Genomic DNA, 25,868 nt, shown 5'->3' on the forward strand with positions numbered 1-25,868 from the left:
CCAACAACAGGCATTGCACATACACAAGGGAGAGACGTCCGTATGAAGCTGGAGGAGAAGGTTGCAACTATGCGTCCACAAGCCAAGGAACTCCAAAAGAAGCAAGGAAAAGGACCTCCCATAAAGTGTGTGCATAGGGTCACAGCCTTGTGGAGGGGGGAGACCTTAATTTTGGATTTCTGGCCCCCCACTCTGAGAGGATGAGCTTCTATTGTTTTAGGCCCCCTGGTTGGTGGCACTTTCTCCCAGGAGCCCAGGAAACTCATACAGCTGGTGAGCAGCGAAGCAAGGACGGACCCCAGGAAGCCTGGCTCCCAATGGCTCCGCCAGTCTGCTTCAGCCACTCAAGCTGACCCTTCCAACCCTTTCATTTTAGGATGATGGCAGCCAGGGCCCATCTGATGGGCGTGTGGCAGTGTGGGCGGGGGGCATGGACACCCAGGGTGCCCCGGGGCTCAGCAGCCTCTCCCAGCTCCTCCTCAGTTCGGAATTTGTGGGGTTTTCTCTTCCTGGGGGAGAAGTTGACCCCCATCTCTTTCTTGCTCCCTCAGAGGGTGGAAATGCTGGTGTTCCCGCTAGGCCCCGGGGTACCTGCAACATCAGCCATGTTGCAAGGAGTCACCTGGACACGCAGTGGAGCTGCAGGGAGAGCTCCCTGCACTCAGGCAGGACATTGGCACAGGGCCAGCTTCGAGTCCTCGGCAAAGAAGAGTCATGAGGTGGGCTTCGGCTCAGAGCAAATGGAGCTCCTTTTCCTTTTATGAGGGTCACACATGAGCCCAGAGCAGCCCCATCACCCCGGCCGACAGCCCGGGGCCTCCTGCAGTGTGTACTGTGCCATTGCAAGGTTCTCAATCCCGGCCACGGGTCAGAGCCACTTGGGGGTTTCGAAGAGCATTCCAGTAACAGAGTCCAGTCACAGGACAATCTCATCAGGAGGGTGTTGGGGGCGAGGTGGAGCCTAGGCACCTATATTTTGGGAGTCACTAGTATATTTTAAATTATATTTAAACACCAATGTGCACAGCAGCTTTCTTCACTATAGCCAAAGGGTGGGAGCAACTCAAGTGTCCCCTGATGGGTGAATGGACAGACAAACGTGGTGTGTATACAATAAGGTGTACGAAAAGGAAGGAAATTCAGACCCGTGTCCCAACATGGAGGAACCTTGAGGATATTATGCTGAAATAAGCCATTCGCAAAAAGACAAATACTGTATGATTCTACTTACATGAGGGACCTAGAGGGATCAGTGTAAGGGGGCAGGTGCGACCCCCATCATACAGACAAGGAACCCACAACACAGAGGGGGGATGGTTACCTGCTCGGGGTGAAAGCCGGCTATCTGAACCAGGACCCCACTTCAGGTGACCTGCTTGTCCTGAGTCAGAGTCAATGATGACTATGAGCACACCCAGCTACTGCTCCAGACCTGCTCTCAGCATTCTGGAAATGCACCCCTGTCTCCACATGGCCCTAACCCCAGGGGAGGCCACTTTCCCCAGCAGCCCCCCGCCCCGCAATAGAACGCCATCCAAGATACCTGGGAAGGGGCTGCACATGCCTTCCAGAGCTCATCACAGCACTCTCGGGAGACTGGGGTGGGGGGGATCCCCAGTTTCATACTCAGCACACCCAACACTACACCCTCACCTCCCTTTGCTCACTTGCCTCTCCTACCAGCCTGTCAACTCCCAGGGGCTTAGAGGGTCGGGCAAGGCCCTGTCTTGGCTCTCAGGCGTGTGCAGTGTCATAAACTGAGTGAGGGGGCATATCTGAATTCGAACTTCTGCTCTGCTGCAGATAAGCTGGGCAGCCTCAAGTGGATGCTGTCACTTCTTGGAACCTTAATTTCCTCCCTCTGTAACATGAAGACGGTAAGAGCACCTGCTTCTTGCAGGTGTTGACAAGACTGTGCTATGTCAGGCTGAATGCCATCACTTTGTAGGTGCTCAATAAATGGTAGCTACTGAGTGCTGCAGGACGTTGACTGATGGTAGTTAACCTCTGAGAAAAACTAAGGGTGACCAGAAACCCCCGAAACGCCCGTCAGTGGAGACATGTCAAACAGACCGCGGCCCCATGCACAGAGTCGTACGAGACAGCAGTTACAAGAATGAGGGAGAGCTGAAAGGTCCGCCAGGGGCTCCACCTGGCAGAAGCGAACACACACGTGTGCACATATATTTACACGCGTGCGCTGCATAGTCCGGGGAGGGGGACATGGGTCAGGCTGATGACGACCGTCTTCCTGCAGAGGGAAGTGGCTTGAGGGAAAACCAAGGCCCGGGGCAAGGGAGGGGGGATAAGGAGCTTCGGCTTTATCTGTAACGTCAGACATGTCACAGGAAGCCAGATCCATGTACTGTACACTTAGTTAAAAAGGAGTATTAAAAAAAAAAAATCCCCAAAGACTTCAGGAATTGGGATCATGAAGGTGGTGCTGTCCTTCCACAGAATTTTCAAAGCGGTCAGAATCCCTTGTTCTTAGAGCTGAAAGGTATCTGAGCTCCTAGTATTTTTGACTTTCCAGTGTTCCAGCAGATTACCTGGTTTCTGAAATAATACACGTTCGGTGGAAAACAGAATCGTACAGACTGTTAGGGTGGAGAGCAGAGCCCCAGAATTCCATCGTGTGGCTCAGCGCCTGCACGTTTGCACGCTGGTGGCCACCCTGCCATGGGTTTCTCTTTCTGTGTGTGCACATCACACACACACACCAGGATAAATGTCTACATAAATTTAGCCCGTATCAGATATGTTGGCCTTCTGTTAACCTCACCTCTGTCTCCCACCCCACCTCCCCCACCCCTGTACCCCTGACCCATGCTAACACCCCAACACATACTAGGGTTCGGCAAGCATTTTCTGTAAAGGGCCAGATAATAATATTCCAGGCTTTTCTGGCCACCCCTGCTATGGCAGCATGAGTGGGTGGGGCTGTGTCCCCCAAATGCCCCTTCTTCAGAAAAACAGGTGGTAGGCTGGGCAGTTTGCTGCCCCTGGCATGTACCCATTCAGATCTTTCTCCGCGGTTCCACATAATCAAATGCAAGTACACAGACTTAGTTTGGTCCTCAGTTTTTGCTATTTTGTCTCCCATTTCATTTTACAAAAAAGGGCATCACATTATACACAGGTCTCTGCGTCTTGCTTTTCCTCTCCTAACCCCTGGAGGAAGGCCCTCCAAATCAATCAGTACAGATTTCCCCGTGCTGTGTGTTTTTATAATGCCACCTCAAGCATCAGCTTTACATTCAGAAAATGAAGCAAACAGCAGTCCTCCTGCCTGACCTCAGCCCTCCGTGCAGATCCTCCTGATGGGCTTTCTGGCCATGGCCATCAGCTGCTGTGACCGCCATACCTCCGTGCCCTCCCCTCCTGGCCAGGCCGCTGTGACAAAGTGCCCTTCCTCAGGGGCTACAGCCAGCCCCCTCGGTCAGCGCAGACCGCCGGGCTCTCCAGGAACGCAGCCCACCCGTCCTCCCCAGGCTCTCAGTCAGCCAGAGGCTTGTCCTGTCCCTCCTAGCGATAAACACAACACAGTCCCTTCACATCCCAGGCATGGCTGAGATCCCACCTTTGAAACTTGCCACTTAAGAAGACCCTATGACTTCCCAGTGGCTTCTCCAGTGGTGTTCCCGTGCCCGGAGTGCATGCTGAACCTGAAGTGAAAACCGCAGTGGGGGCCTCTTGCCAATCCTTAAAGGGGATGCCATTTTCTGAGGAAACACCCCTGGTTATAATAGCAACCCACCAAGTAAGTTTAAAAATGCACATACTGTACCAGAGGCCGCTCTCTTCCTCTGCCATGTGGGAGGGGTTGGCCCCAGTGAGGTTCGCTCCCTGAAATGCGGGGGACAGCACAGGACAGCATCACCGGCCCCGTTTCCGCCCTGTTTCCTTTGGGCAGATAAAGGGAAATCTCTATCCCAAATAAGGAATTCCCTTGCTCAGCCTCAAGATGTAGCATCTCAGTGGGGGCCTCCATTGTTTATCTGTCTTAGCACTTTATCTAGTGCTCGCATTACTTCAAACAGCATCTGATCTGTCCATCCCTTTGTTGGGGAAGCATCCGTTCCTTGGGGGTGGGGGTGGGGGCTGACTCCTCTGGGCTGGAACCTGGGCCTGAGTTTATAAGCGAGCTGGAAAAGAGTTCAGCTCCCTAGTTAATTTACAGGTGCTCTCTGGTGCGCATGTCCCAACAGGTAACGACGGTGGGCCTGAATCTAGTGTGACGTCCGCTTCTGCCTTCCTGAGTAGGGGTCTCGTGGAGAGGCAGGATTTACAGGGCGGCTGTCCCTTCCTGGCGGAGGAGGGCCCTGTAGACTCGCCCAGGGAAGTCCGCAATGGAGCCAGGAGGGGGACTTGGGAGCGTGTCCATCGCAGTGATTCTAAGTTAGCTGCACAAATGGGAGAAGTGCTGGCAGAGGGACCCAAAAGCACAGACCTGTTCAGCCATTTATACTTGATCTCAGGACGCAAGGGACCCCACAGCAGGGCCTGGAGGACACAGAAGGAGGCGCAGGCGGGCTCTGAATTCTGGGTTGGACACACAGGGAAGTTATTTAGTCTGAGAGTCAGTTTTCTTGTCTGGGAAAGGGGGATGTAGTCCCTACCCCTCGGTGACACCGTACGGCCTGACGAGGACAACACAGGGAAGTGGAGGGAACACAGGTGGCACTCAGTAAATGTCTGTTGCTCTTTGCCCTTTCTTTAAGCTACTGCAACAGTTCTCAAACTTCGGTGGGCCTCAAAATCACCTGGAGGACATTCAAGATTATGGGACAGAAGATTTGCACTTCTACTAAATTTCCAGGTGAAGCAGGTGCTGCTGGTCCAGGAACCCCCCTTTGAGAACCACTGGTTCAGAACCCCCGTGCCCACTGTGGCCAGGAGGCCTGGGGGGAGATAAGGACCAGCCTAGTTCCATGCAGATGGTGACAAAGCCAACAGACACCAATGGGCTGCTTGGCTAACGCTGACTTGGCCCCTGACTCCCTGGGTGTGCTTTTCAGGGTCCACACGTCCCTGGACACCTGCTCGAGCCAGAGGTCAGATTCCATCCACTCGGCCAGAGGGTCTTAACCCAAGCATCTGCCCGGCCCCCCACCCCGCCGCAAGCCAGCCCGGTCTTCTGCCGCCACGGAAGGCCAGCTGTCAGGGGGCATCAGGTGCCTCAGAAGGGCGTCTCTGTCCACTTCAGGGTGTTCCGTGAGCCCATCTGTCCGTTCTAAGAGGGCACCAGGACCCACGGGGAGCAGGGCGTGGGTGATGGCCACCAAGTCTGTGGAGCTTCTGCCCTGTCTCCTGGTCAATTAGCCTCGCTCCAAAACACTTTTCCATCCAGAGCGTTGAGCCGGCTGCCCCGCTGGGTATTTTATGATCATCAGGTGAGGAGAGGCCCTCACTCCTCTGTGGGGACAGGTACTGCTCTTTTCGGAGTCTGTTTGGCCTTGTCTCTGAGCCCACAGAGCCAACAGTCGGGTAGGAGCCTCGGAGCCACACAGAACGGCGGGCCACCTTCCCCTCTGCGGCCAGACCACCCGCCATGGCCCCCGCTGAGAGCCGACCGGCATCCGCCTTCCCGGGGCCAGCTGCCCACCGCCCAACTGCGGAAGGGACCCACTGCAGACTCCTGCAGAACAAAAGGTCTTGCTCGTCAAGATGTTGCCTCACATTTCTGTTCTAAAGGCTCTTCTTTAAAGAGAAAGCAAGAGAGAGAGAAAAAAAAAAATCTGCCTTAAAGGGCAGAAAACAAGTTCACCCGCAAACCATTTACGTGAAAAAACTTCCTTGTATGGTTCAGTGACTCATCAGCCCGCATCAAAGCGTGCGTGGGATGACACACCAAAGCTCTGGTCCCCCCTTCCTTGTCTGGCGAAAAAAAAACAACCCACAAATGCACTTCTTTCTTGGCCATTTGGAGAGCCGGCTGTCATGCACCATCTCTGAGGCCCAAGGAGTACCTTCCCACACAAGGAGGTGGGGGGTCCTGATGGCCAAAGCTCAAGGCCAGCCCTCTGGTGGGGGTTGGGGAAGCCCCGCTTGGGGCAGGAGGGTACAGGGGAAGGGCTTGGGGTCCCAGAGATGAGCTGCAAACCCAGCTGGTCCATTTCCTGCTCTGTGGCCTGGGCCAGGTCATTACACCCGCCCCCGCTCCCCCAGGGCTCCAGGTTCTGAACCTATCGACTGGGGACAGCTGGGGGGGGGTTGTCTCGAGGGGTGAGGATTACTTAGCAAGCATCTCTCACTGCCTCTGGCCTGTAGATGGGGGGTGCTCAACACATGCTCCCCCACCCCCATCCCTTCTCGCAGAAACTCCAGTTCCCTGTCTACACAGCAGTGTTTTACTGAAAGATCTGAAGTCCCACACAGTTTGACTCTTGTGTGAACGGAAGAGTATAAAACCATAAAAAGGAATGAAGTAGATCCCTATGGGCTGCCAGAGAGATCACCATGATATGTAATTAAAGGGTCAAGGAGCAAGGAATGAAACAGTGTGGGTAATAAGGTCTGGGTGGTGTTTAAAGAGGAATAGTCACAGGACCTCTGAAAGCCCCCACAAGAGGCTCACAGGTCTGCCTTGGGGATAGTGGGTGTGGGGAGGAGACCGCTCCTCTCACACCTTCCTGTGCCCTTGAGAACTGCCATACACACCCACAGCTTTCATTCTCCTTAAATGTCCACAGAGGCCATCTGGTGTGTGTGTGTGGGGGGGCTGACGGCAGAGGGGCACGAGGGAATCTTCTGGGGGGACAGGAATTTGGGTGGTGGTTATTCAGGTGAATACAATAGTCAAAACTCACTACACCCAACAGTCAAAATGTGTGCATTTTGTTACATGTCAGTCATAGCTTGTTTTTTTTTTTTTTTTTAACTTAAGATGTATGAACAGGTTTACAGGCAGTGGGAATTTTTTAAGTTCTTTTTGTCCTTTTGAGCATCAAAAAAAAGACCTTCATAAATAGTTGTTAAATGTCCTGTGGCTGGAGGACCCTCGCACACTGCCGGCAGGTAGTAAGTCAGTATGACCACTTTGGAAAACTCTGGGGCGGTGTCCATAAAGGGGGGGGCGGCAAAACACATCTGTGCCAACAGAAGGCAGGACAGTGGTCTTCCCTGGGGGGGGGGGAGCAGAGGGGCTTGGGGGGCCGAGGAGACGCCTGGGAGGCAGTCGCTCTGTTCCTCAATCTGGGTGATTGTTACTCAGGTCAATTCTGTGAGAATTTGGGAGGATTCATCCAGCAGTACGCTTTTGATCTGTGTCCCTTTCTGCATGTGATCCTTCAATGAAAAGTTTATTCAACAAACAGACTCAAGTGGCCCATGTCTATGCCACAGAGAGCTCTGGTCGGGGACAGTGGAGAGCACTGCAAGGGCCTCACGCTTACTGGGCACTCCCCTGCCTCGCTGGGCTCAGAGACGGGGCTGCTGTGCTCATGTCCCCACCCTCTCCACATCCGTGGTGGTACCACCTGCTGCTGGAAGGACGAGGCTGGGTTGGAGACCAACCGCCCTGAATCAGACCCTGGCTCTGCCTGGTTCTGGCTGTGCGACCGTGGACAAGCCCTCTACCCTTTTAGCTCCTCCTTCAAGATGGGCCTAATCAAACTTGGGGAAGATTTCAAGAGAGTACACACACACACACGCACACACACACACACGCACACACACACACACACACACACGAAAGCCCCCAGCACAGCTCCTGATGTTAGTAGGTATCTAACGATCGCTTTACCAAAGAAAGCCTACAAGGGCATGAGATCTCCTCCCCAGGGCTACCCAGCCCTCTGCCACTTGCTGGTTTCAATCCCCAAAGCTGCCCTTGGTATTAGTTATAGGGCCCCGATGGCCCACTGAGTCTCTGGAGACTGTGGCCCTCCCGGGGGCTGGCAGCCTGAGCCCTAGCGGCCTCCACTCAGTTCCACAGAACACAGGTGCCAGCTAAGCGGCCTGCAAGGGCCTCTGCTCCAACAAGCTGACCCTCCGCTGAGGCCTCTCCCCCAGTCCTGGGCTGGGATGAGCCCTGCCTCTTGGGAAAAGCCACCCCTTTCACTGTTCTCCACTGAGTCCCTGTGACCCCCTCTTAAGAAGTCACAAGGCCCACTCTGACCAAGAGCCACAAATGCATCTGGATCGAATTCCAGCCTTTCTGACCTGGATGAAGCCAACATGTGCCCGGGCCCATAAGAGGTCTGAGACCAGCTTCCACCCATCCTTGTCCCGTTTCCCTGTTTTACCTCCTTTCTCAGAGGTGGACGGGTAACACTCATGCCTTTCCCAAGCAGAGGAGAACCAGACCCAGAGAGTCAGCCTGGAAGCTTGACAACTTCTCCCATGAGCAAGCCCCAAAGCAGCACAGAGCAGAGCCAACAGGACTAGATGTGGATCCCAGCAACGCTCGACGGGTGACGGTCTAGGAGGTCATAAAGCAGGGCGGAGGGAAGCTTTTGCTCCCTCTGTCAACTCCGGTCAGCCCGCAAGGGCTCTGCTGGGAAGAGTTCTGCCTCCGGGGAAAGGAGCACAATGACTGATTAGTGATGCCTGTCGCGGGCCCCCTGCGGGCTGATGGCACGCCTTGCCTGTGCGGCCCTTCTGCCGGAGCTGTCTGCTGGGACCCTTCTATACAAAGGGAAACAGCGTCTTTGATCATTAAAGCAGAAGAAGAATAATCAACATTGATCTAACACTTACTCACATGGCAGGTGCCCTTCTAAGTTCTTTACTGCTATTGACCCATTTAATCCTTACAAGAATCTAATGAGCTTGGTCTTACTGTGAGCCCCACCTTATTTAGGAGGAAAAGTAGGCTGAGAGAGGAAAGTAACTAGTCCAGGGTCACACCGCCAGTGAGTGGTGGAGCCGGGATTTGAAGCCAGGCAGTTCGGTCCCGAGCTCTCACCTTTAGGCCCTGCAGAAATTATTCCTTTGGGAGCAAACAGGCAAATGTGGTAAGAGCTGCAAAGAATACCCCTTCTCTTCCAGAACAGTGGCCACTGTTCTGGAAATGTGCCTTAAAAAAAGTAGTTCCAGGGCGCCTGGGTGGCTCAGTCGTTAAGCATCTGCCTTCGGCTCAGGTCCTGATCCCAGGGTCCTGGGATCGAGTCCCACATTGGGCTCCCTGCTTGGCAGGAAGCCTGCTTCTCCCTCTCCCACTCCCCCTGCTTGTGTTCCTGCTCTCACTATCTCTCTCTCTGTCAAATAAATAAATAAAATCTTAAAAAAAAAAAAAAAAAAGAAGTAGTTCCAAAGAAGTAGAAGCTTAGGTTTGGGGGAAAGGCATGACTGCGTTACCCGTCACTGAGGAAACCGGAAGAGCCTGGATGCTCAACCACAGCGAGTCCTGTGGTAAATGAGGCCACAAGCTCTTCACAGATGTTACGCAGCTGTTAGAGAGCTGATGCACATAGGCCTGGCCACGTCGAGATGTCTCAGCGGCAAGGCTGTGCCGACGCTAGAGGGACGGTCTGTGCTGTGCCCCTGGCCACAGCCACCAAAGCCCCCGCGCAAAGGCCGATGAGGCCGGGAAGGACGTTCGCGAGAGTGAAATCGGACGTCGGATGGGGGCTGGCAGGAGCCCAGTGGCTTTGCCCTTGGTGTGGCTGTGAAGGTGTTTTCAAGATGGCTATAAAAAGGATGGAGAGAGCAAGGGGAAGAAGGACACAGAGGAGGGTGATGGGGGCAGGGAGGGGTGCGCAGGGGTCACTGCCTTCCCTCCAGACAAGGGGGCGTCCTGGCCGGGGCAGGCAAGCCCAGCCAGGAGCCACACCGGAGGGCGGTGGCCCAGTGCAGCGGGGTCGGGAGCCAAGCTGGGTCTGGGCACGCAGAGCCTCGATGTCGGCATCTGAGGACACTGGGGTGTTTGGGGCAGATGTGGAGGCGGGCTGGTCCTGAGCTTGACCTTCTGGGCCCAGGAAAGGTGGCCTGACAGTGGTCCTGGGGCACGTAGGACAAGGTAGGGCAATCAGCCTTTACCCACGAGAAACGGGACTGCCTAGCCAGAGGCTAACTCCCATAACCCTTGCGCTGACGTCTGCGAGACTGAGAGAAAACTGTAAAGCTCTCATGAAATGCCGAGCGAAACAGAGACACCGAGGCCCAGTGTGTGCCAGACACCGGGAGAGAAAGGAGCTGAGGGCCAGCCGGGCGGTGCCAGCCCACGAGTGTGAGGAACTGTCCGGTGTGCGTGCACGTCTGCTGCAGGAACACACACACGTGTGCAGCTGGGAGCCACGTTCCCGGTGGTCGAGATCCACCCCAGGTTCTGGACTCGGAGTTCTGTCCACACTGCAGCTCCGCCCCTGACCCTGAGCGAGGGGTTTAATCTCTCAGCCTCGGTCTCCACATCTGTGAAATGGGAAATAGGGAGACGGGCTCCTCCTCGGGCTTGTGAGGATTCAATGGGTGACAATGGTCACTTGCTGCCTTTGCTGAAGGGGGAGCTGGATGAAGACTTGGGGCACACAGGCTGGGGCGGGTGCAGCTCGGGGAGGTTTGCGGTTGGGTCCAGAGGCGTCTAGGGGCCATAGATGCAGGACTAGACGTGGCTCTTCCCCAGGAGGAAAGGCCCAAGAAGGAAGAGGGAGGTGGGTCTAGGAGGAAGGTCAGAGTTGGGGGTGATGGCGCCCGCTGTAGGGTCCACCCTTCCCCAGGAGCTTCCCTCTGGGGAAGGGGCATCAGCTCCAGGGCCCTTTGTCCCTCTGACCTGGTTGCCTGGGAACCTGGGCACCAGCTGGACCGCCCCCTCTCACCATGTGGAGATGGGGTGAGGCGTCCAGCCCCCCCGAAGCCTCCTATGGGGGCAGGGACCTAGGCTTCCAGCTGCAGTCTTCACCTCTGGGCCTCCAGTTCTCCACCTGCACACGGGGGCCCCTGATGGTGGCTATGGCTCGGTGGAGGCTCCAAGCACAGGATGGGCTCACCCCCACGTCAGACTCAGCCAGGCCTGATGTGGAAGCTTGACTGTGGCACCATCAGGAGTTCGCTGTCCTTGGTAATGCCCTTGGCCCCTCGTCTATGAGATGGGGTGGTGAAGACCGGCAGGACCGTGAGAGGATTAAGGGAGTGCCCGTGCACGAAGTGCCAGGCACAGCAGTGCTCGAAAGCCTTGAGGAACGGCAGCCGCCCGCTGCAGGTAAGGCCCTCCTGAGGACACTTCCCACCCATCCCCAATTCTATTTTTTTTTTTAAGATTTTATTAATTCATTTGAGACACAGAGATACAGAGAGAGAGAGAAAGCATGAGCAGGGAGAGAGGCAGAGGGAGAGGGAGAGGCAGGCTCCTCACTGAGCCAGGAGCCCAATGCGGGGCTCGATCCCAGGACCCTGGGATCACGACCTGAGCCGAAGGCAGACGCTTAACCATCTGAGCCACCCAGGCACCGCCCACCCATCCCCGATTCTAAAACACGCCTCGCAGGGGCAGTGCAGGGGCTGGGGGGGGGCGGTGGTGTGCGCTGAGCCACACTGATCAGAGTGCCTGTGAGGCTCTCACAGCGGCTGCCAGCCCCCTTCTAACTGCCTCATGCACAGCAGAGCATCCCACCCCGCCCGGACCCAGTGAGCAAGGTGCTGGATTATCCCCAATAGACAGAGGAGAAAACTGAGGCTCAAATAAACCCACTGCACACCCAATACACTCCTAACATGGTTACCCCTCACATGCAACATTCTCTCTCACACACTCATTCACTCACACAGGCATGTGCATCCCACGTTCCTTTCTACCTTCCTGCTCTGTACAGAAGAGGGACAGAGCCAGGGATGGGGTGACCACGAGGCTGTGGCCACCCCAGGGGCTTGGGGAAGCCTGCTCAAGCAGAGGAGACAGCATGGCCAGGGCGGAATGCCAGACAGGATACCAGCCTGAGCTGGGATTTTCCCAGAGCCGAGGACATGCCTCTGCCCCGCAGCCTTGGGCCAGGAAAACAGGTCAGCTTCTCGTCTCATGCGGAGTCCGCTTCTCTGCCCCCAGCACTTGGGATAACCCAGCTTCCTCTGGGGACAAAACCATCTTGGTTTTCAAGACTTCTGTGCAACGGCCCACCATGGAACCCCTCTCAGGAAGTGAAAGGCCGTTTTCCAGAGCTGGAGACTCCAGAAGTGTGAGCTATGTGAAACACGTGTATCTCGATCCTTGCGGGCTCCCTCATGGGCCTGGTGCGTGCTTCCTCCCAGCCAGGGGCTGTCCACCCCGACAGGCCTGACCCGCACAGTTGTGCACACCCAGGCCTCTTGCCTCACAACTTGGGACACAGAAACAGGCCGGTCTTCTCGCAGCTTTGTAAACACACATCACGCCCTCACATGCCTTGCACACAGGGACAGGGCTGTCCCCTCATGGCCTTGCACACGTCGGCAGGCCTGTCCCTTCCCGGTCTTACACATACAGACAGGCCTGTCTCCACAGGACCTGGCCTCCAAGGTGCATCTCTGACTCAGAAATGAGGCCTCATTAACTCACTACAACTGTTTATGCTTCCACACCCCTAGGAATTGGCCTCAGGGGCCAAACCACCCAAACCAAACAGGGCTGGCCTCTCCAGGGAGCCCTCAGGACAGCATGCTCTGCTCCCGAGGACCCTAGGAGGGCTAGTGCTACTGTCCCACCACCCAGAGTAGCCCCGTCCACCCTCCTTCCTGGGCCTGGAGAAGCTGGTTGTCCTCCTGTGAGAAGGTCTCCCTGAGCAGTGCTGGTCAAAGGCTGGAGGCCGAGTGGAAGAGGGGAGCAGGCGGAGGGGCGGGGGGAGCAGGGAAGGCAAACCCGGGAGCTGGGACCCTTCTGGATAGCCTTGGGAGCATGGGCCAGTGACTCAGATGTCCTCACATGCAAGCGTCAGTAACAACAGACTATTCAGGGAGACCAAACGATGCTCAAAATACAGGGTCTGGGCCAAAAAAACTCACCAAGCAGACTGTGACAGTGCGAGAAGGCAGAAGCCCGGCGCTGAGGTCACTGAACAACAGGATTACCAGGATGGAGGTAAGAAGATCACACAGGTATCCTATTTACGCTCTGTCTTGTCCCACAACACCACCTGGGGCAGACTGAGCATTTCTCAGCCTTTTTCTAATTATCCTTGCCCCCCAACCCCCACCCCAGGAGCCTTTTTAGGCATTTTCCTCCTATTTCCCTTCCTCCCTTTGAAATTAAATACTAAAAAATTAGATTTTGTTGAATGGGGTTGAACTTCGCAGGGCCATGTACTATTGTAATAACTTAAGGTTTTTTAAGCCCCAAAGAACCAATCTGGCTCCCCTTGGGAGCAATTCTCTGTTGAGAAAGCCCTAGAGACACCAGTACAACTCAGTAAAAACTAAACCAATGGGAGTGTAGTATTTAAGAGGCAACATTCCTTACAAATAGAAGAATGGTTTCTCCACGTGCGCTGCAGCAATGATATGCACACACACGTTGATGTACGGGAAAAGGACAAAAACAACACGTAGAAAATTTTGATCAAGCTGAGGTTGCAGGATTTCTAAAGTCCTTATTTTTGATTTTCTAAAAAGATACTGAGAAGAGGAAAAGGAAAAAGCCAAGAAGGTTGGTTATAAATATGGCAAAAAGAGAGGCTCCATCAGGAGAGGCAGAAGGTCACATCCTAAGTGGGCTGAAGCGTCCAAAGCTCAGAATCAGGCATAGCTGGATCAAGCAGGAGGCAGGGCAGCCCCACAGATCTGTACTAGCATCTGCTGTGTGGCTATGGGTAAGTCATTGGACCTTTCGGAGCCCTGGTTCCCTCATTTGCTGAATGACAAAGCACAGAAAAGTACACAGCCGTGCGTGGTTACATTGTAACTGCGTCTGAATTAATGAACACTTCCCTAGAGTCTACCCAGACCCTAAGAGAACCAGAATTCGAATCCAGGTCTCTCAGCTGATTTTGCTAGCCCGAAGGGCCTCCAAAACACCTTAAATTTCTTCGCCATTTTAAAAAGGAAGGAGGACATGGCTCTTCCAATCTCATCAAAACTGAAACCAAGGTGCTGACACTAAGATACACTGCCACCTGGTGGCAGCATACCTAAATTATTGGGGGGGCAATTGTCAAAGGAGGAAAACTGCCAGTGTCTTACAGCCGCCTAAGACACAAGTGAAAGCTTATACAGTGATAACAAAGGTCACCATCTGCCACTTGGCAAAAGGGCCACACACTGCCAGGCATTTGCCAGTTCCTTGAAACTGTGACTTGGGTTTCCTGGATGCTTTTGTTTGTTTTTATTTTTTTAGGCGGGGTGGCTTTTGTTTTTTTAAATTTAACAACCATAAAGAAACCAAATGCCACCAAAATTGAGTGCAGACATTCAGGGCTTCCTGGACACTGCTGGAAGCCCAGGGATCCCCAATTCCGTACCTGTTCAGTCAATCGTCTGAAAATTAAACTTGACGTTTAAATTTGTACGTTTCAAGATTGTCACTTTCAAATTATCTTTCTAGCCAGTCAGTCTCCGAAATTCAGCTCTCCGTGCCCACCATCTTAGTCATCCCTCCTAGCTGCACACTCTTCACGAATTCCCCAAGCACTGCCTCTTAGGTGTTCCCATAGGCCGCAGACAACAGTTGAAGAACATGCAGCCAAATGCAGGGCTCTGAGGAGTACCACTGAAGACAGCCAACCTCTCCCTTGGCATGGGTCTTGGCCACCTCTGCAATGCGGCATTTTCCCCACCTGTCAAGTGGACAGTACGTCTCCAAGTCCTTCCTGCCCCTTCCTGAGCTAAGACAAAGCAAGGCAATCACCTACTGAGCTTTCCACTCACTTGGAAAACACATACGGACAACAGAAGGGGGAGGAGGCCAAGCAGCCGAGGTCTGCGGCAGTGAAATGGCCCCTTCCTTCAGTAGCTCCCCAACCACACCATCCCTATTATCTTCCCTGCCCCTCGACTGCTCTGGCATTTGACTCCCAGACGGGCCCCCAGCAGGTCCTGACATAAGCCCTGCCTGTCTTGGGATACACGGGGCCGCAGAGAGCCAGGCCTCAGGGACGAGGGATAATCTTGCTGGGGAAACTGAGCTCTCAGCAGCTCTTGCTGACTCCGTGGGCAGGAATGTGCCACCTTGCCTTCCTCACTGTCACCCGCTGCCTGCTGCCTACATTCAGAAACCTGTGGGCATGAGAGAGACCCAGGTTTGACCCCTCCCTCCAGCCCTGACTAGCTACGGGAGCCGGGCTCCAGCCGAGCCTCACCTTCCCCATGCATAAAACGGGAGCAGTGATAGTCATCAGCCTTACGAGGGCTGTGGCGGGCGTGAAATGGCCACGATGAGCCCAGCTTCATGGGCCTGGCACACAGTAGGTGCTCAATAAATTCGAATCCTTTCCCTCTGCAGCCCCAACTTGGAGACTTCTTGTTGAGCTTCTGAGATTGCCACATGGCCACCAAGCAGGAGGACCTGCAGCTGTCGGGGGAGTGGGGAGGAGTGGCCCTCTTTGGGGCCAGGAATGTCATTTTCCGGGGTTGTATTTCCGTCCTTGGGCCGGCTGTGACAAGAGTCCCTCCGAGGCACGGGAGGAATTCCGAGTGTTCCCTTGGTCAGCCCAGCGTGGCACGCGGCCTCATGCCCTGCACAGGGCCTGCCGCTCATCCTCCGCAGCTCTCCAGCTTACTGTAACGACTGACAGCTCAGGACACGCACGCTCATTCCAGCCATACCCTGCTGGCTCGGTGAGGCCACACGACTGTCATGGCTTGTTCTAAACTAAAAGATCAGAAAGGGGGCGGGACGGGGAGGCGGGGCATAAGGAGAAGCTGAGGGCACATTCCACACCCTGGAGCAGAACGTGGATTTCCCGGGGGGCTGGGAGGATCCTTTGCAGCAGATCTGGCCCCTGGGTCTTGAAAGTGACCAGCAGAGGACTCATTTCCTTATGTGCTAAAAGGCTCTGGACCATCCTACGCAGAGGGTGAACAGGAAAATTAGGCCAAAGAACCAGGTAGCTAAAAGGAAGTGAAGACTGTGGAAGAATGGTTGGGTGTCTGAATCTCTGGCAGATTTATGTTTGGAGCAACCTTCAGAAGTTACTTTCAACGCAGCATCTTGAGACCCTGAGCCCTGCCTCACCTGGCCCCTCAGGAGAGCCCCTGTTCTGAAAGCAAGGGCTTCTATGATCCTTTTGGGAGCAGACACAATGCTAGAAAGCCCATGAGCAAAGTCAGGCCAACGGGGCAGGAATGCCATCGCAGGGAGAAAGGCATCGAACATCAGAGGGAGCAGGGGGAGAGGCTTTTACACAATGGCGCGAGGCTCCTCGGCTGAGCCGTCTGGAAGGCAAGAGACGTCCGCCCTCACACCTCTGGGTAACGGACTAGCTGTGAGCCTGCAGGAGGCGGCCTGAGACAGAGCCGCCCTCAACGGGCCACCGAGTCAGGACTTACCTTCCACTGCAGAGAATGGAACCACTGGTCTCGAAGGTAGCTGTTGGCGGCCTGCAACGACAAGAAGAGGACAGCGAGGTCCCGTCACTGGCCTGCAGCACTTCAGGGCACAAGCATGCGGGGCCCAGCCTGCTCTGCCCAGCAGGGTCTGCTCTGCGGCCCTCACACAGGGATTCACCCAGTGGAACCTCCTGGGTACGAAACCAAAACAGAGGCAGCTACCAGCGGGATTTTCCTGAAGTAAGACGTCACTGCCACTGTGTGCTTATTTTGCTGGGTATGAGTGACTCCAGACACTGGTGGCTGGAAGCGTTCACTGTACACATATCTTGACTTATTTAGGATCACGGGAGGGACCGGGATGAATGGGAAGAGGGAGGTATGGTGGTGGGATGCTGGGAGTGGGAGCGGTTCGGGCGCCTCCTTTCCACCAGGCGCTGCTCCAGGTGCCTGGCATTTGTTAGCCACACATTCTGCTGTCAGCCCTCACAACAGCCCCGTGAGCTCACCAGCACTGTGCCCATTTCACAGGGGGACAAACTGAGACTCCAAGATCTCACATCAACTAAGTACACTCAAACGCAGGCAGGCTGGCTTCAAAGCCGGTGGCTTTAGCCTCTTGCCAACTGCAGAATGTCAGGGAAGAAGGCGCCCAGCCTTGAACTCAGGCCGACCCGAGTTAAAAATCACCACATAGGGGGCAAAACCTTCCCAGATCCACGCCACCCTCGTTCACAGACTTTGGCAACTTGGCCTGGCTTCTCTCATCTGTAAGATGGGGCCACGAACCCTGACCTTGCAGGAATGTCATGAGGACTGGGAATGATTCCTGGGGAGCACAGAGAACCGGGCCTGGCACAGAGCAGGTGGTCACCCACAAATGCGGTCACTGCTGTCATCACCAAAACCATCATTAGTTCCTCTCAAATAAAACGTGGCCCGAGGAAGGCCCAGCCAACTCTCATGAAGGCCCATGCGTCAGCGCTAGGGCCCACGCGTGGACTGGCTTGGTGGGTCCTCGCAAGTCTACCCTGGGAAGTTGGTACCCTCAGCACTGTCACCCCTAGGGTACAAATGAGGAAACTGAGGCTTAGGGGAGGTTAGGAGCTTTCCCACAGGCTCACAGGCAGCAGGTGCGGGGCCAAGACTTGAACCCGGGCAGTCCGACTCATGCTGTAAACCATAGTTATGGCATTCCAAGTTTTCCACTGACCAACCCCAAGGGCAGAAATGCAGTGTCTGTTCTCGCCTGACCCCACAGCCCTCTGCTCCAAGTTGACCCCGACCTTGATGGTCCAGGGACTCTCACAAAGGCCGGAGCCTCTTTCCAAGCATCAAAGTCCAACTTCTGTTCCCCACCCACACGGACACACACATGCACGCACAAGTGGTCCAACTTCAGGGTCCCCCTCTGTCCAGGGGATCCAGGTTCCCCACCCAAATTGTTGATGAAGCTCAGCTGCTCTCCCAGGGCAGAGTCTGGGGCAATCTCTGGGCTTGAACAAATGAACCAGCTCAGTGGCCAGTACGGCGGGGTAGCGGGCTCCTGTGGGCAAGCTCAGAGACTCGTTCCAAATCTCAGACTGAGACCAGCCCACCGACACAAGGCAAGTTTGCACCTCTGTCCCCGAGCAGGCCCGGGGACAGCGTCTGTGTGATCCCGGGACCTCTGCAATGGCTGAGTCTCCAACAGACCTGGGTTCAAGTACCCCGAAGACACAGAGCCTGCGCCACCTGACTGGGGAGGTGGGAGGCCAAAGGGGAGTCTGCCACAGGACCAGCAGCACCCCAGAGAGTCTGTGGCTGAGTCACCTCCTCTCAGTGCTGACCTAGCTCTGTGGTCTTGTGACAATTCCTGTTCATTAGGATGATAAAATATACTCCATGCTGAGGGACAGCGATGCAAAGATCCCCAACAATGAGATAATCCCTGTAAAGTGCTTACTTCGCTCCGTGCCTGGCACGTGCAGACACTCTACAAACTGTGGGGCTCAGGATCCGTGCAGCCACGGCCAGTGGGGTGGTGATAAATGTGGAACAACAGGTTTTCCAGAATAAGAAAGCCTGACCACAGCACGAGCCACCCTTGGGGCTATAAACGATCCTGCCTTGGCCGATCCCGGGCCACCCTGGACCAGAGTTGGAAGAGGTTAGTAGGATGGGCTCTTAGGAGCTGGAACTGGCCAGTATGAGCCGGCCCCAGCACACGCCCAGTCTGTGCTCTCTCACACACCAAGTGCGCCAGAGAGAGGGGCAGGTGTGGGAGGCCAGATACGGGACGCCCGAAGATGGCCCACACGCTGATCCTGGTGAATACGTTACCGTAGGCGGCAAAGGGGCTTCGCAGATGTGAGTCAGTTAAGGACCTTGAGATGCGGAGGTTATTCCCGATTATGTGGGTGAGCCGCTGTCATCAGAAGGGTCCTGAGGAGGTTGGAGAGTCGGACAGATAGCAGAGGCTGGAGGGATTTGGCCACAAGCCAAGGGGCACCAGCAGTCTCCGAAGCTGGAGGATGCAAGGAAACCCATTTTCCTAAGAGCTTCCAGAAGAACTAGCCTGCTGACACCTTGATTCTAGCCCAGTGGGACCCGTGCTGGACTTCTGGCCTCTAGAACCGTGAACAAATAATAAATTTGTGTTGTTCCGACAGCTACGCCTGTGGTAATTTGTCACAGCGGCCGTGGGAAACGAGTATGGGAGGTATGGCCACACGGGCTTGGGGCTGATTGGGCTCTTCTACTGGTTCTGAGGGAGCACCGTGGGCCCGGGCAGTGCCCATTATGTGTCACTCGCTGGACTGAATGGCCAAGTGAGGACAAAAAGGAAGACAGAGAAGACAGGAGGAAGGAGAGGGGGAGAAGTGCATCCGTCCCTCTTCTGTGCCCACTGGCCCCAGCACAGTGCCCGCACACACGTGTCCCTGTGTGACCACCACCGTATCCCCAGGACCTGGGGCACCGGGTGGCCGAGCGAGACTTGCTGAATGAATGAACGAACAAATGAATGAGTGGACGGTGAGCTCCCTGAGGGCAGAATCTTATTCCCAAATCACCGGCGCTGAGTAGCAGTGCTGGTGCGGTCAGGGCTGGTTGCACAAGAACGAACGAACACGAACAGCGGAGCCCTGGTCGTGAGCAGTCGACGGCGACCCCCTTCCTTTGCCTCGGCAGCCTGTCCAACACAGACCTGTCTCCCTCATAACCTGGCGCAGCCCATCCCCATTCTGGGGACCTCCCCGACGTGCGAGCCCCTGGTAGGGATCTTTAAGGGGGTCCCCGGCCTGTCTGGGTTGAGCGTGAGCAGGTGATCTAGGCTGCAGCTAAGTAACGTCAGGACGACGGAGGGAAGAATTCATTATGAGGCAGAGCAGTGTCACCCTGCAAAGGTGAATGCTTGGCTGGGACATGGTCCCATCACCTGCCTCGGCTCTAGTCCGTTTTCCAAGCCTGTTCTCCAGGCTCCCGTCAATCCTTCTAGCATATTCCTTTGCTGCTGGCGACTGCCCGAGTCCATTTTGGCTGCTTACATCTGGGAGTCCTGACTGATCTGCATGGCACCACTGGACCCTTCCTCCTGCTCACAAATGGATGCTCCAAAGCACTCTCTGTGCCGTTGCTCCTCCTGAAGGAGCCAGCCAGCTCCCAGGGCTGCGGCTTCTCCTGGTTACATCTCGAGTCCTCCTGGGATCCCCCGCAGGCAGTCTGGCTCTGCCCAGACCTCAGTGGGCGGCAGCCTGCTGCTGAGCGGGCATGGCCACACAGATTTCCTCTCCTGCCCTGGCGCCCGGGACCTTGTCCCCAGGTCTCAGTTGGGTCCCCTGTGTCCTGCCTTTCACAGCGGCCTCGTGGTCTAGAAGGGGAGGAGGGTGTCTGCAGGGACACAACCCCATCTCACCTGCCCTGGTCACCTCGGCTCACAGCCTAACCTTCCAGGAAGAACACCCTGCACGTTCCAAGTCCCTCACGGGGAAGAGCGCGAGCCCCCTGGCTTGTGCGACCCAGCTGCCCGGCCACATCCATCCTCCTGTGGGTGTTTCAACCGGAGGTCGGCGTCACGTTCCGGGAAGAAGGCAGGTTTGGGTCCAGCGGAGCAGCTGATAGATCCCAGCTAAGAGCTGTGTGACTCTGGACCTCCCCGTCCATAGCACGCGCCCGGGAACCTGCCTCTCCGCGGCGCGGGCCCGAACTGAGATCCCTCGGTGCAGTCACACCGGCTGACGTGACCTTCCAGTCATGGAGCACAGTGCTTTGCATGCATCCCTCTGAGGTGAGGAACTGAGGCTCAGAGCAGGTGGGAGGGCCCCCTCCCCCGCCCCGGGAGCTGACCCAGCCTTGCCCCTGAGCACACCGTCACCCTCACTGCCCGGGCTCCTCATCTGGCACACACGCCCCTTCTTCTGTGAGCTTTGAAACCCCTCGCCTCCCGCAGCACCTCAGCTGGGACCACCCTCCCTCCTCTGCTTCCCTGCACTCCTTCCTGCTATTCTCAGAGCCCCATCCTGCCCCGGCGGTTTATCGGTCGCACCCACAGGACTGGGAAAGGAGGCCGAGTCCGGTCCGGGGAACTGCCCCCTCTTGGGTGAGGCTGATGTCACAAAGTCCACCCAGTAAACTCCTCACACCAAGGCGAAGAGCGGAGGTGCCGTCCAGGTGTCCAGGCAGAGACAGCGACCGTGTCCCACCGCACCTGCTGGGCCCACTACGCCCCAGCACAACCGGGAGGGGGAATGGCCACCTTCCTTCCACCTGCAGGAAGACTGGCGGCGGCAGCTGTTCTAACAAACGAGGCTCTGTGAATCGAAGGCTCTCAAAGGGATTTCAAGGATCACCTGGTCCAGGAGTTCTCAGTTTTTTGGGGATTTATGGGAACCTGAAACCCTTTGAGAGACTGAAACAAGCTAAAGATTCACATCCGAGTAAGGTGCCCATTTGTACACACACACACACACACACACACAGGCAGTTTCGGAACACAACACAGACCACGGGTTAAGGAGCCAATTCTAGCCCAACCTATCCCTCCCTGCCATGGTGAGCAAACCAAGGCCCAGAGTTGCTGGGTGTCATCAGCGTCCTCCCCCAACGTTTCCAGCTCTCCTCCTAGCACGTGGTAGGACTGGTAGCCACGGGCTGGCTCTGGCCAACAAAGCACGAGCCGACGTGACCTGCGTTGCTTCTGGTGGAAGCCCTTGGGAGGCGGTGCACTACTTAGCAGGGGCCCTGGCCTTTGCCGTGGTAACCAGCAACATTCCAGATGGTGCCGGCTCCATGCGCAGTGCTCCCAGCTGACCCACGGGGGACTCGCAGCCTGAGTGAGAAATAATCCATTGTTGTTTTGAGCCACTTAGAAGTTGGGGCTGCTCGTCACTGTAGCACAATCCAGCATGACCTGGCTGGCTTTGCTCTTCATCTGGCTTTTACACAAAACATACATCCCACCGGGGGCACTTTGCCTTCACTCCCCCCAGCACTGCCCGCTGAATGACTCACTAACTCTTCAGGGCTCACCTGAAATGCTTTCCCCTCACCATCCCCAACCAAGTCAGGTGATGATGCCTCATCTAACAGAACCATAGTCTTGCAATTGCTCATCTCACTGTTGTTCTTTCTCTCCAGGCTGTGAGCTCTGTGAGGTCGGGGACCATGTGTGACTATTCACCACTGTGTCCACAAAACCCCGAGAGATGTTTGTTAAGTGAAAGGTTGGCTGACTTGTCAAATGAATGATCGGATGGATACATGGATGGATGGATGATGTGTGGGTGGAAGGACTGAAGGATGGATGGATGATAGATGGGTAGATGGATGGACAGATGGGTGGACAGACAGATATATAAATGGATTGGGTGGGTGGATAGCTAGATGGATGGATGAAGCATCACCCATTCTGCTCACTGAAGAAAATTTCATGCGCAGTAAAACGTCAAGGGAACTGTTCAGCCTTGATACCCTCTCTTCCCGAAGGCGTATTTGATTAAGACCAAGAAATAATCATGGCGGTCTTTTCCTGAACACCTACCGTGACCAGGCACAGTGCTAAGTATCTTACACGTAATAACACTGATCCTCACATAGTCCAAGGAGGCAGGTCTTATGACTCTAGTTCACAGATAAATCATCGGCCCAGAGAGGTTATTCCTGCTTGCCCAACGCTACACAGATAGAGCACGGTGGAGCTGGGCGGGGACTCGGGTCTGTCTGACCACACAGGCTGTCCACCCTGAACATGAGAGCCACGTGCCTGGGCTCCACCAGGCTTCCAGGAACTGGGCTGGGGAATCTGAAGGCATTATGCCAGTGAAAGGGGAGGAGGAAGGACTTGGCTCCAGTTCCCATCTCCAGGAGGCCCCAACCCACAAACAAGAGGGTGGACCAGGACTTTCCTCCGGAAGAGGGGAGGCGCATCTCTCACTGATGGAGCCAGAGAGGGTGGGCTATGAACTACTCCTTCCTTTGGTCTGTTTAGTTTCGAAGAAGGACGGAGGCTGCTGGGGGATGTCCAGGATCTCGGCGCAGGCATCTTTAAGTGCCTTCCAATGAAAGGGAGAGTGGCCTGGGCTGCTTCTGGCCCGGGGGACACGGCGAGTTTCTGCACAGAGATTCCATACTGCTGTGCGGGCAGCCAAGCCAGGACGACGTAGCCCCACGGGACACGGGACATAGCTCAGAGTCTTGAGGGTCACTAGATTCAAGCATGGGAAAGAGCCCCTGGAAACGGGCAGGCCTGCCCAGGCCAGCGCCAACTTCTCCTAGCGATAAATCTTTCGAATACTGGAAGGGCCCTGTTCCAGGCAAATTCTGCCTAATTTCCTCTTCGAAAGTTGCCAAGTTCTCTCTCATTGTTGTATTGTCTCGAGAGGTGAGAAAAACAGCCAAGGGTGCACTGTGGGTGACTGTTCCCAAGTTCTCCTTCCTGGCCCAACTTCTTAGGGAAAAAACAGCACGTGCTTTTCAGACCGGAAAGGTCTTTCTCGCCGGCTTCCAGTAAGAAGGGAACCCACCCTGTCCCTGCCCCTGCCGCCTGGCCTCTGGAGATCCTCTCGGGAGAAGAGCCAGTCTCGGAGACCATCAGGAAAGGAGAGTCTCCTTGTTCTGGTTCCGCCCGAAACAGAGCAGGGGGCCCTGTCTACTTCCCATGGATGGGCGGACACCCAACCGCGAGGCCGAGATCCCCAGATGATCAGCACCACGGGGCTCTTGAATGCTGGCCACCCCACCCCACGGGCCGGCAAGGAGCCCCCCAGGATGCTTTCATCGGGCCGTTTATGTTCTTATGTAGTTACCTCCTCACAATGAAACACCAGCACAAAGGGCGTTAAGGGGGTAAAGAAGATAAATAGGTCCTTTCTGCACCCGGGGATTCTAATAACATGGCATTAGGGAGCTCATGCTGAAAAACACAAAGCATCCAGAAACACACCAATTGGACCAGGCTGGGAGGCTGGCGCCTTTGTCTGGTGACTCGACCTGCTGGCAGAGTGCTCGGTGTCTCTGGGCTGGGAGAAGGCACGTTGGCCTAAGAGCGGCTCTTAACCTTCCCTGAACTCGGATAGGTCAGCTCCCAGGGGTCTGAGTGAGGCACCGATTCAAATTCTAACAAAGCAGCTTTGTAAGGAGGCCCCTGGGAGAGGGATGGAGGTTGGAGCGGGAGGAACAACAGGGAGGAGGAGGCACAGAGGGAGTTAAGTTGAGAGGCACAGAGAGAAGGGCTTGGGGTGGAGAGAGGCCTGGAGAAAGACATCAGAGAAAAAGAAACTGCAAGAGAAGCAGAGAGCGAAACACAGCAAGAGATAGAGAGAGGGAGAGAGAGAGAGAGAATGAGAGAGACAGAGAGGGACAGAAAGAGAAGGAGAGGGAAAGGGGGATGGGGGGAGAGGTAAGGAGGAAGAGAGAGTGGGTGAGAGAGAGAGGGAGGGAGAGAGAGAAAGAGAGAGGGAGAGGGGAGGAAACAGATTCACTTGGATATGGAGAAGCTGACAGAGACCCCCAGAGCGAGAGACCGGCAGGTGAGGGTGGGGACTCCTGCAGCCCCGACACCACTCCTAGGTAGAGAACAGCCGCGCATGTGCGGCGGGACACGACCCTCTTCAGTGATGCTGGAAGACTCCAGACCCTCCGGCGCTGGGAGGCTACCTCCTCCGGCAGGGAAGCAGTGCGTGGAGCACGGGGTCAGAATGAAAAGTGCTAGGGTCCAGCCCCATCCAGCAGAACTTTCTGTGATGATGGAGGTGTTCTTCATCTGGGCTGCCCAATAAGCAACCACTAGGTCCAGGCGGCTACCGAGCACTGGAAATGTGGCCAGTGGCCCTCGGATCTGCATTCCTCGTTTGACGTAATATGTTACAATGCCGGCACCCTGCGTGGCCCGTGGCTGCTGTCGGGACAGCACGACTCAAGGCATCTTCATCCTCTGCCGACCAGGAGCACCCAGACAGAGCTCGTCCCGTCGGCCTTGTCCCCCGGGCACACCTGGGCGCTTCTCGGTCCTTCCTCCACCCACAGCAGGTAGGACTGCTCTGTCATGCCACCCCTCGGGGGCCTGCCACCTGAACCAGGACAAACCCAGAGCAAAGCATCCCGCCGACTGTCACAAGGGCATGTGAGGCGCACGTGCCTGGCCCCTCAGGGCACCAGCCTGGGGCTCCAGGTGCCCCCTAGCCGCCTCACCGTCACAGGGGCCTCCCAGCCCAAAGCCCACCCCCAAGATAACTCAGAAGCCATTTACAGCACGAGATGGCCACACGCCACCCATGAATCACAGGAGGGGGGAGGAGGGTGATGATGAGAAGGAAGCAAGGTGGAAGGAAGTGGATGGAAGTGGCAGAAGGAGAGACTGAGGCGGGAGGGGGGTGCTGCACCCACCTGGGTTCCCCGAGTAATGGGGTAGAGGGCTGCGTCTGCTTCCCCGTCCTAGCTCTGAGTCCTGCTCTCCTGCTCCAGCCTCTGTCCACGGAGCCGGAGCTGGGGGGGGGGGGGGGGGCCAGTGAGGGAGCGAGCGAGGGGGATGCTGGAGCAGGCCCGCCTGGCGGCTCGGCAGGGGGAGCTCTGACGTGAGGCCACTGCCGGATGCAGCCCCAGCCAGGCGAGTCATCACAGCCGGCCTGCAGCCACGGCCTGGGTTAAAGGGACATTCCACTGCCGGGCAACCCCCATCTCTCCAAGCCTCCCTGATGTTCGGCCCTCCTGGGGGGTATACACTGCCCCCTCCAACCCCAGAAGCAATGAGGCCCTCCTGCTGGCGAAGCACCAACCACAACACACCCAAGAAGATGGGGGCTCAGGGCCCTCCATCCTCCAGCGGGACAATTTCAAGGTTCCCCTCCCCACCCCTGCCTCCCTCTGACACTCCCATATTCAGCCTTCTCTGCCCTGCAACTAGATGGATCCCTCCATTGTTCCCTTCACCACTTAAGAGCTTTCAATGGCTCCCTACTGCCCTGAGGACATAGCCTTGGCTTCTTCACTCAGCCAACAAGACC

The 25,868-nt window shown here is 55.9% G+C and overlaps 1 protein-coding gene across 2 annotated transcripts in view; it reads right to left on the minus strand.

The window, feature by feature from the left end:
* Positions 1-25,868, minus strand: part of CMIP (c-Maf inducing protein) — a 227,274-nt gene that overhangs the window by 58,540 nt on the left and 142,866 nt on the right. For both annotated transcript variants that reach the window (XM_032389851.1, XM_032389850.1), the window contains exon 3: positions 16,390-16,440. In XM_032389851.1, coding sequence (XP_032245742.1) covers positions 16,390-16,440 — 51 coding nt within the window. The remainder of the gene's footprint in view (positions 1-16,389; positions 16,441-25,868) is intronic.

Source organism: Phoca vitulina, unplaced genomic scaffold (genome assembly GCF_004348235.1).
Source record: "Phoca vitulina isolate PV1807 unplaced genomic scaffold, GSC_HSeal_1.0 scaffold56, whole genome shotgun sequence".
Lineage (NCBI taxonomy): Eukaryota > Metazoa > Chordata > Mammalia > Carnivora > Phocidae > Phoca > Phoca vitulina.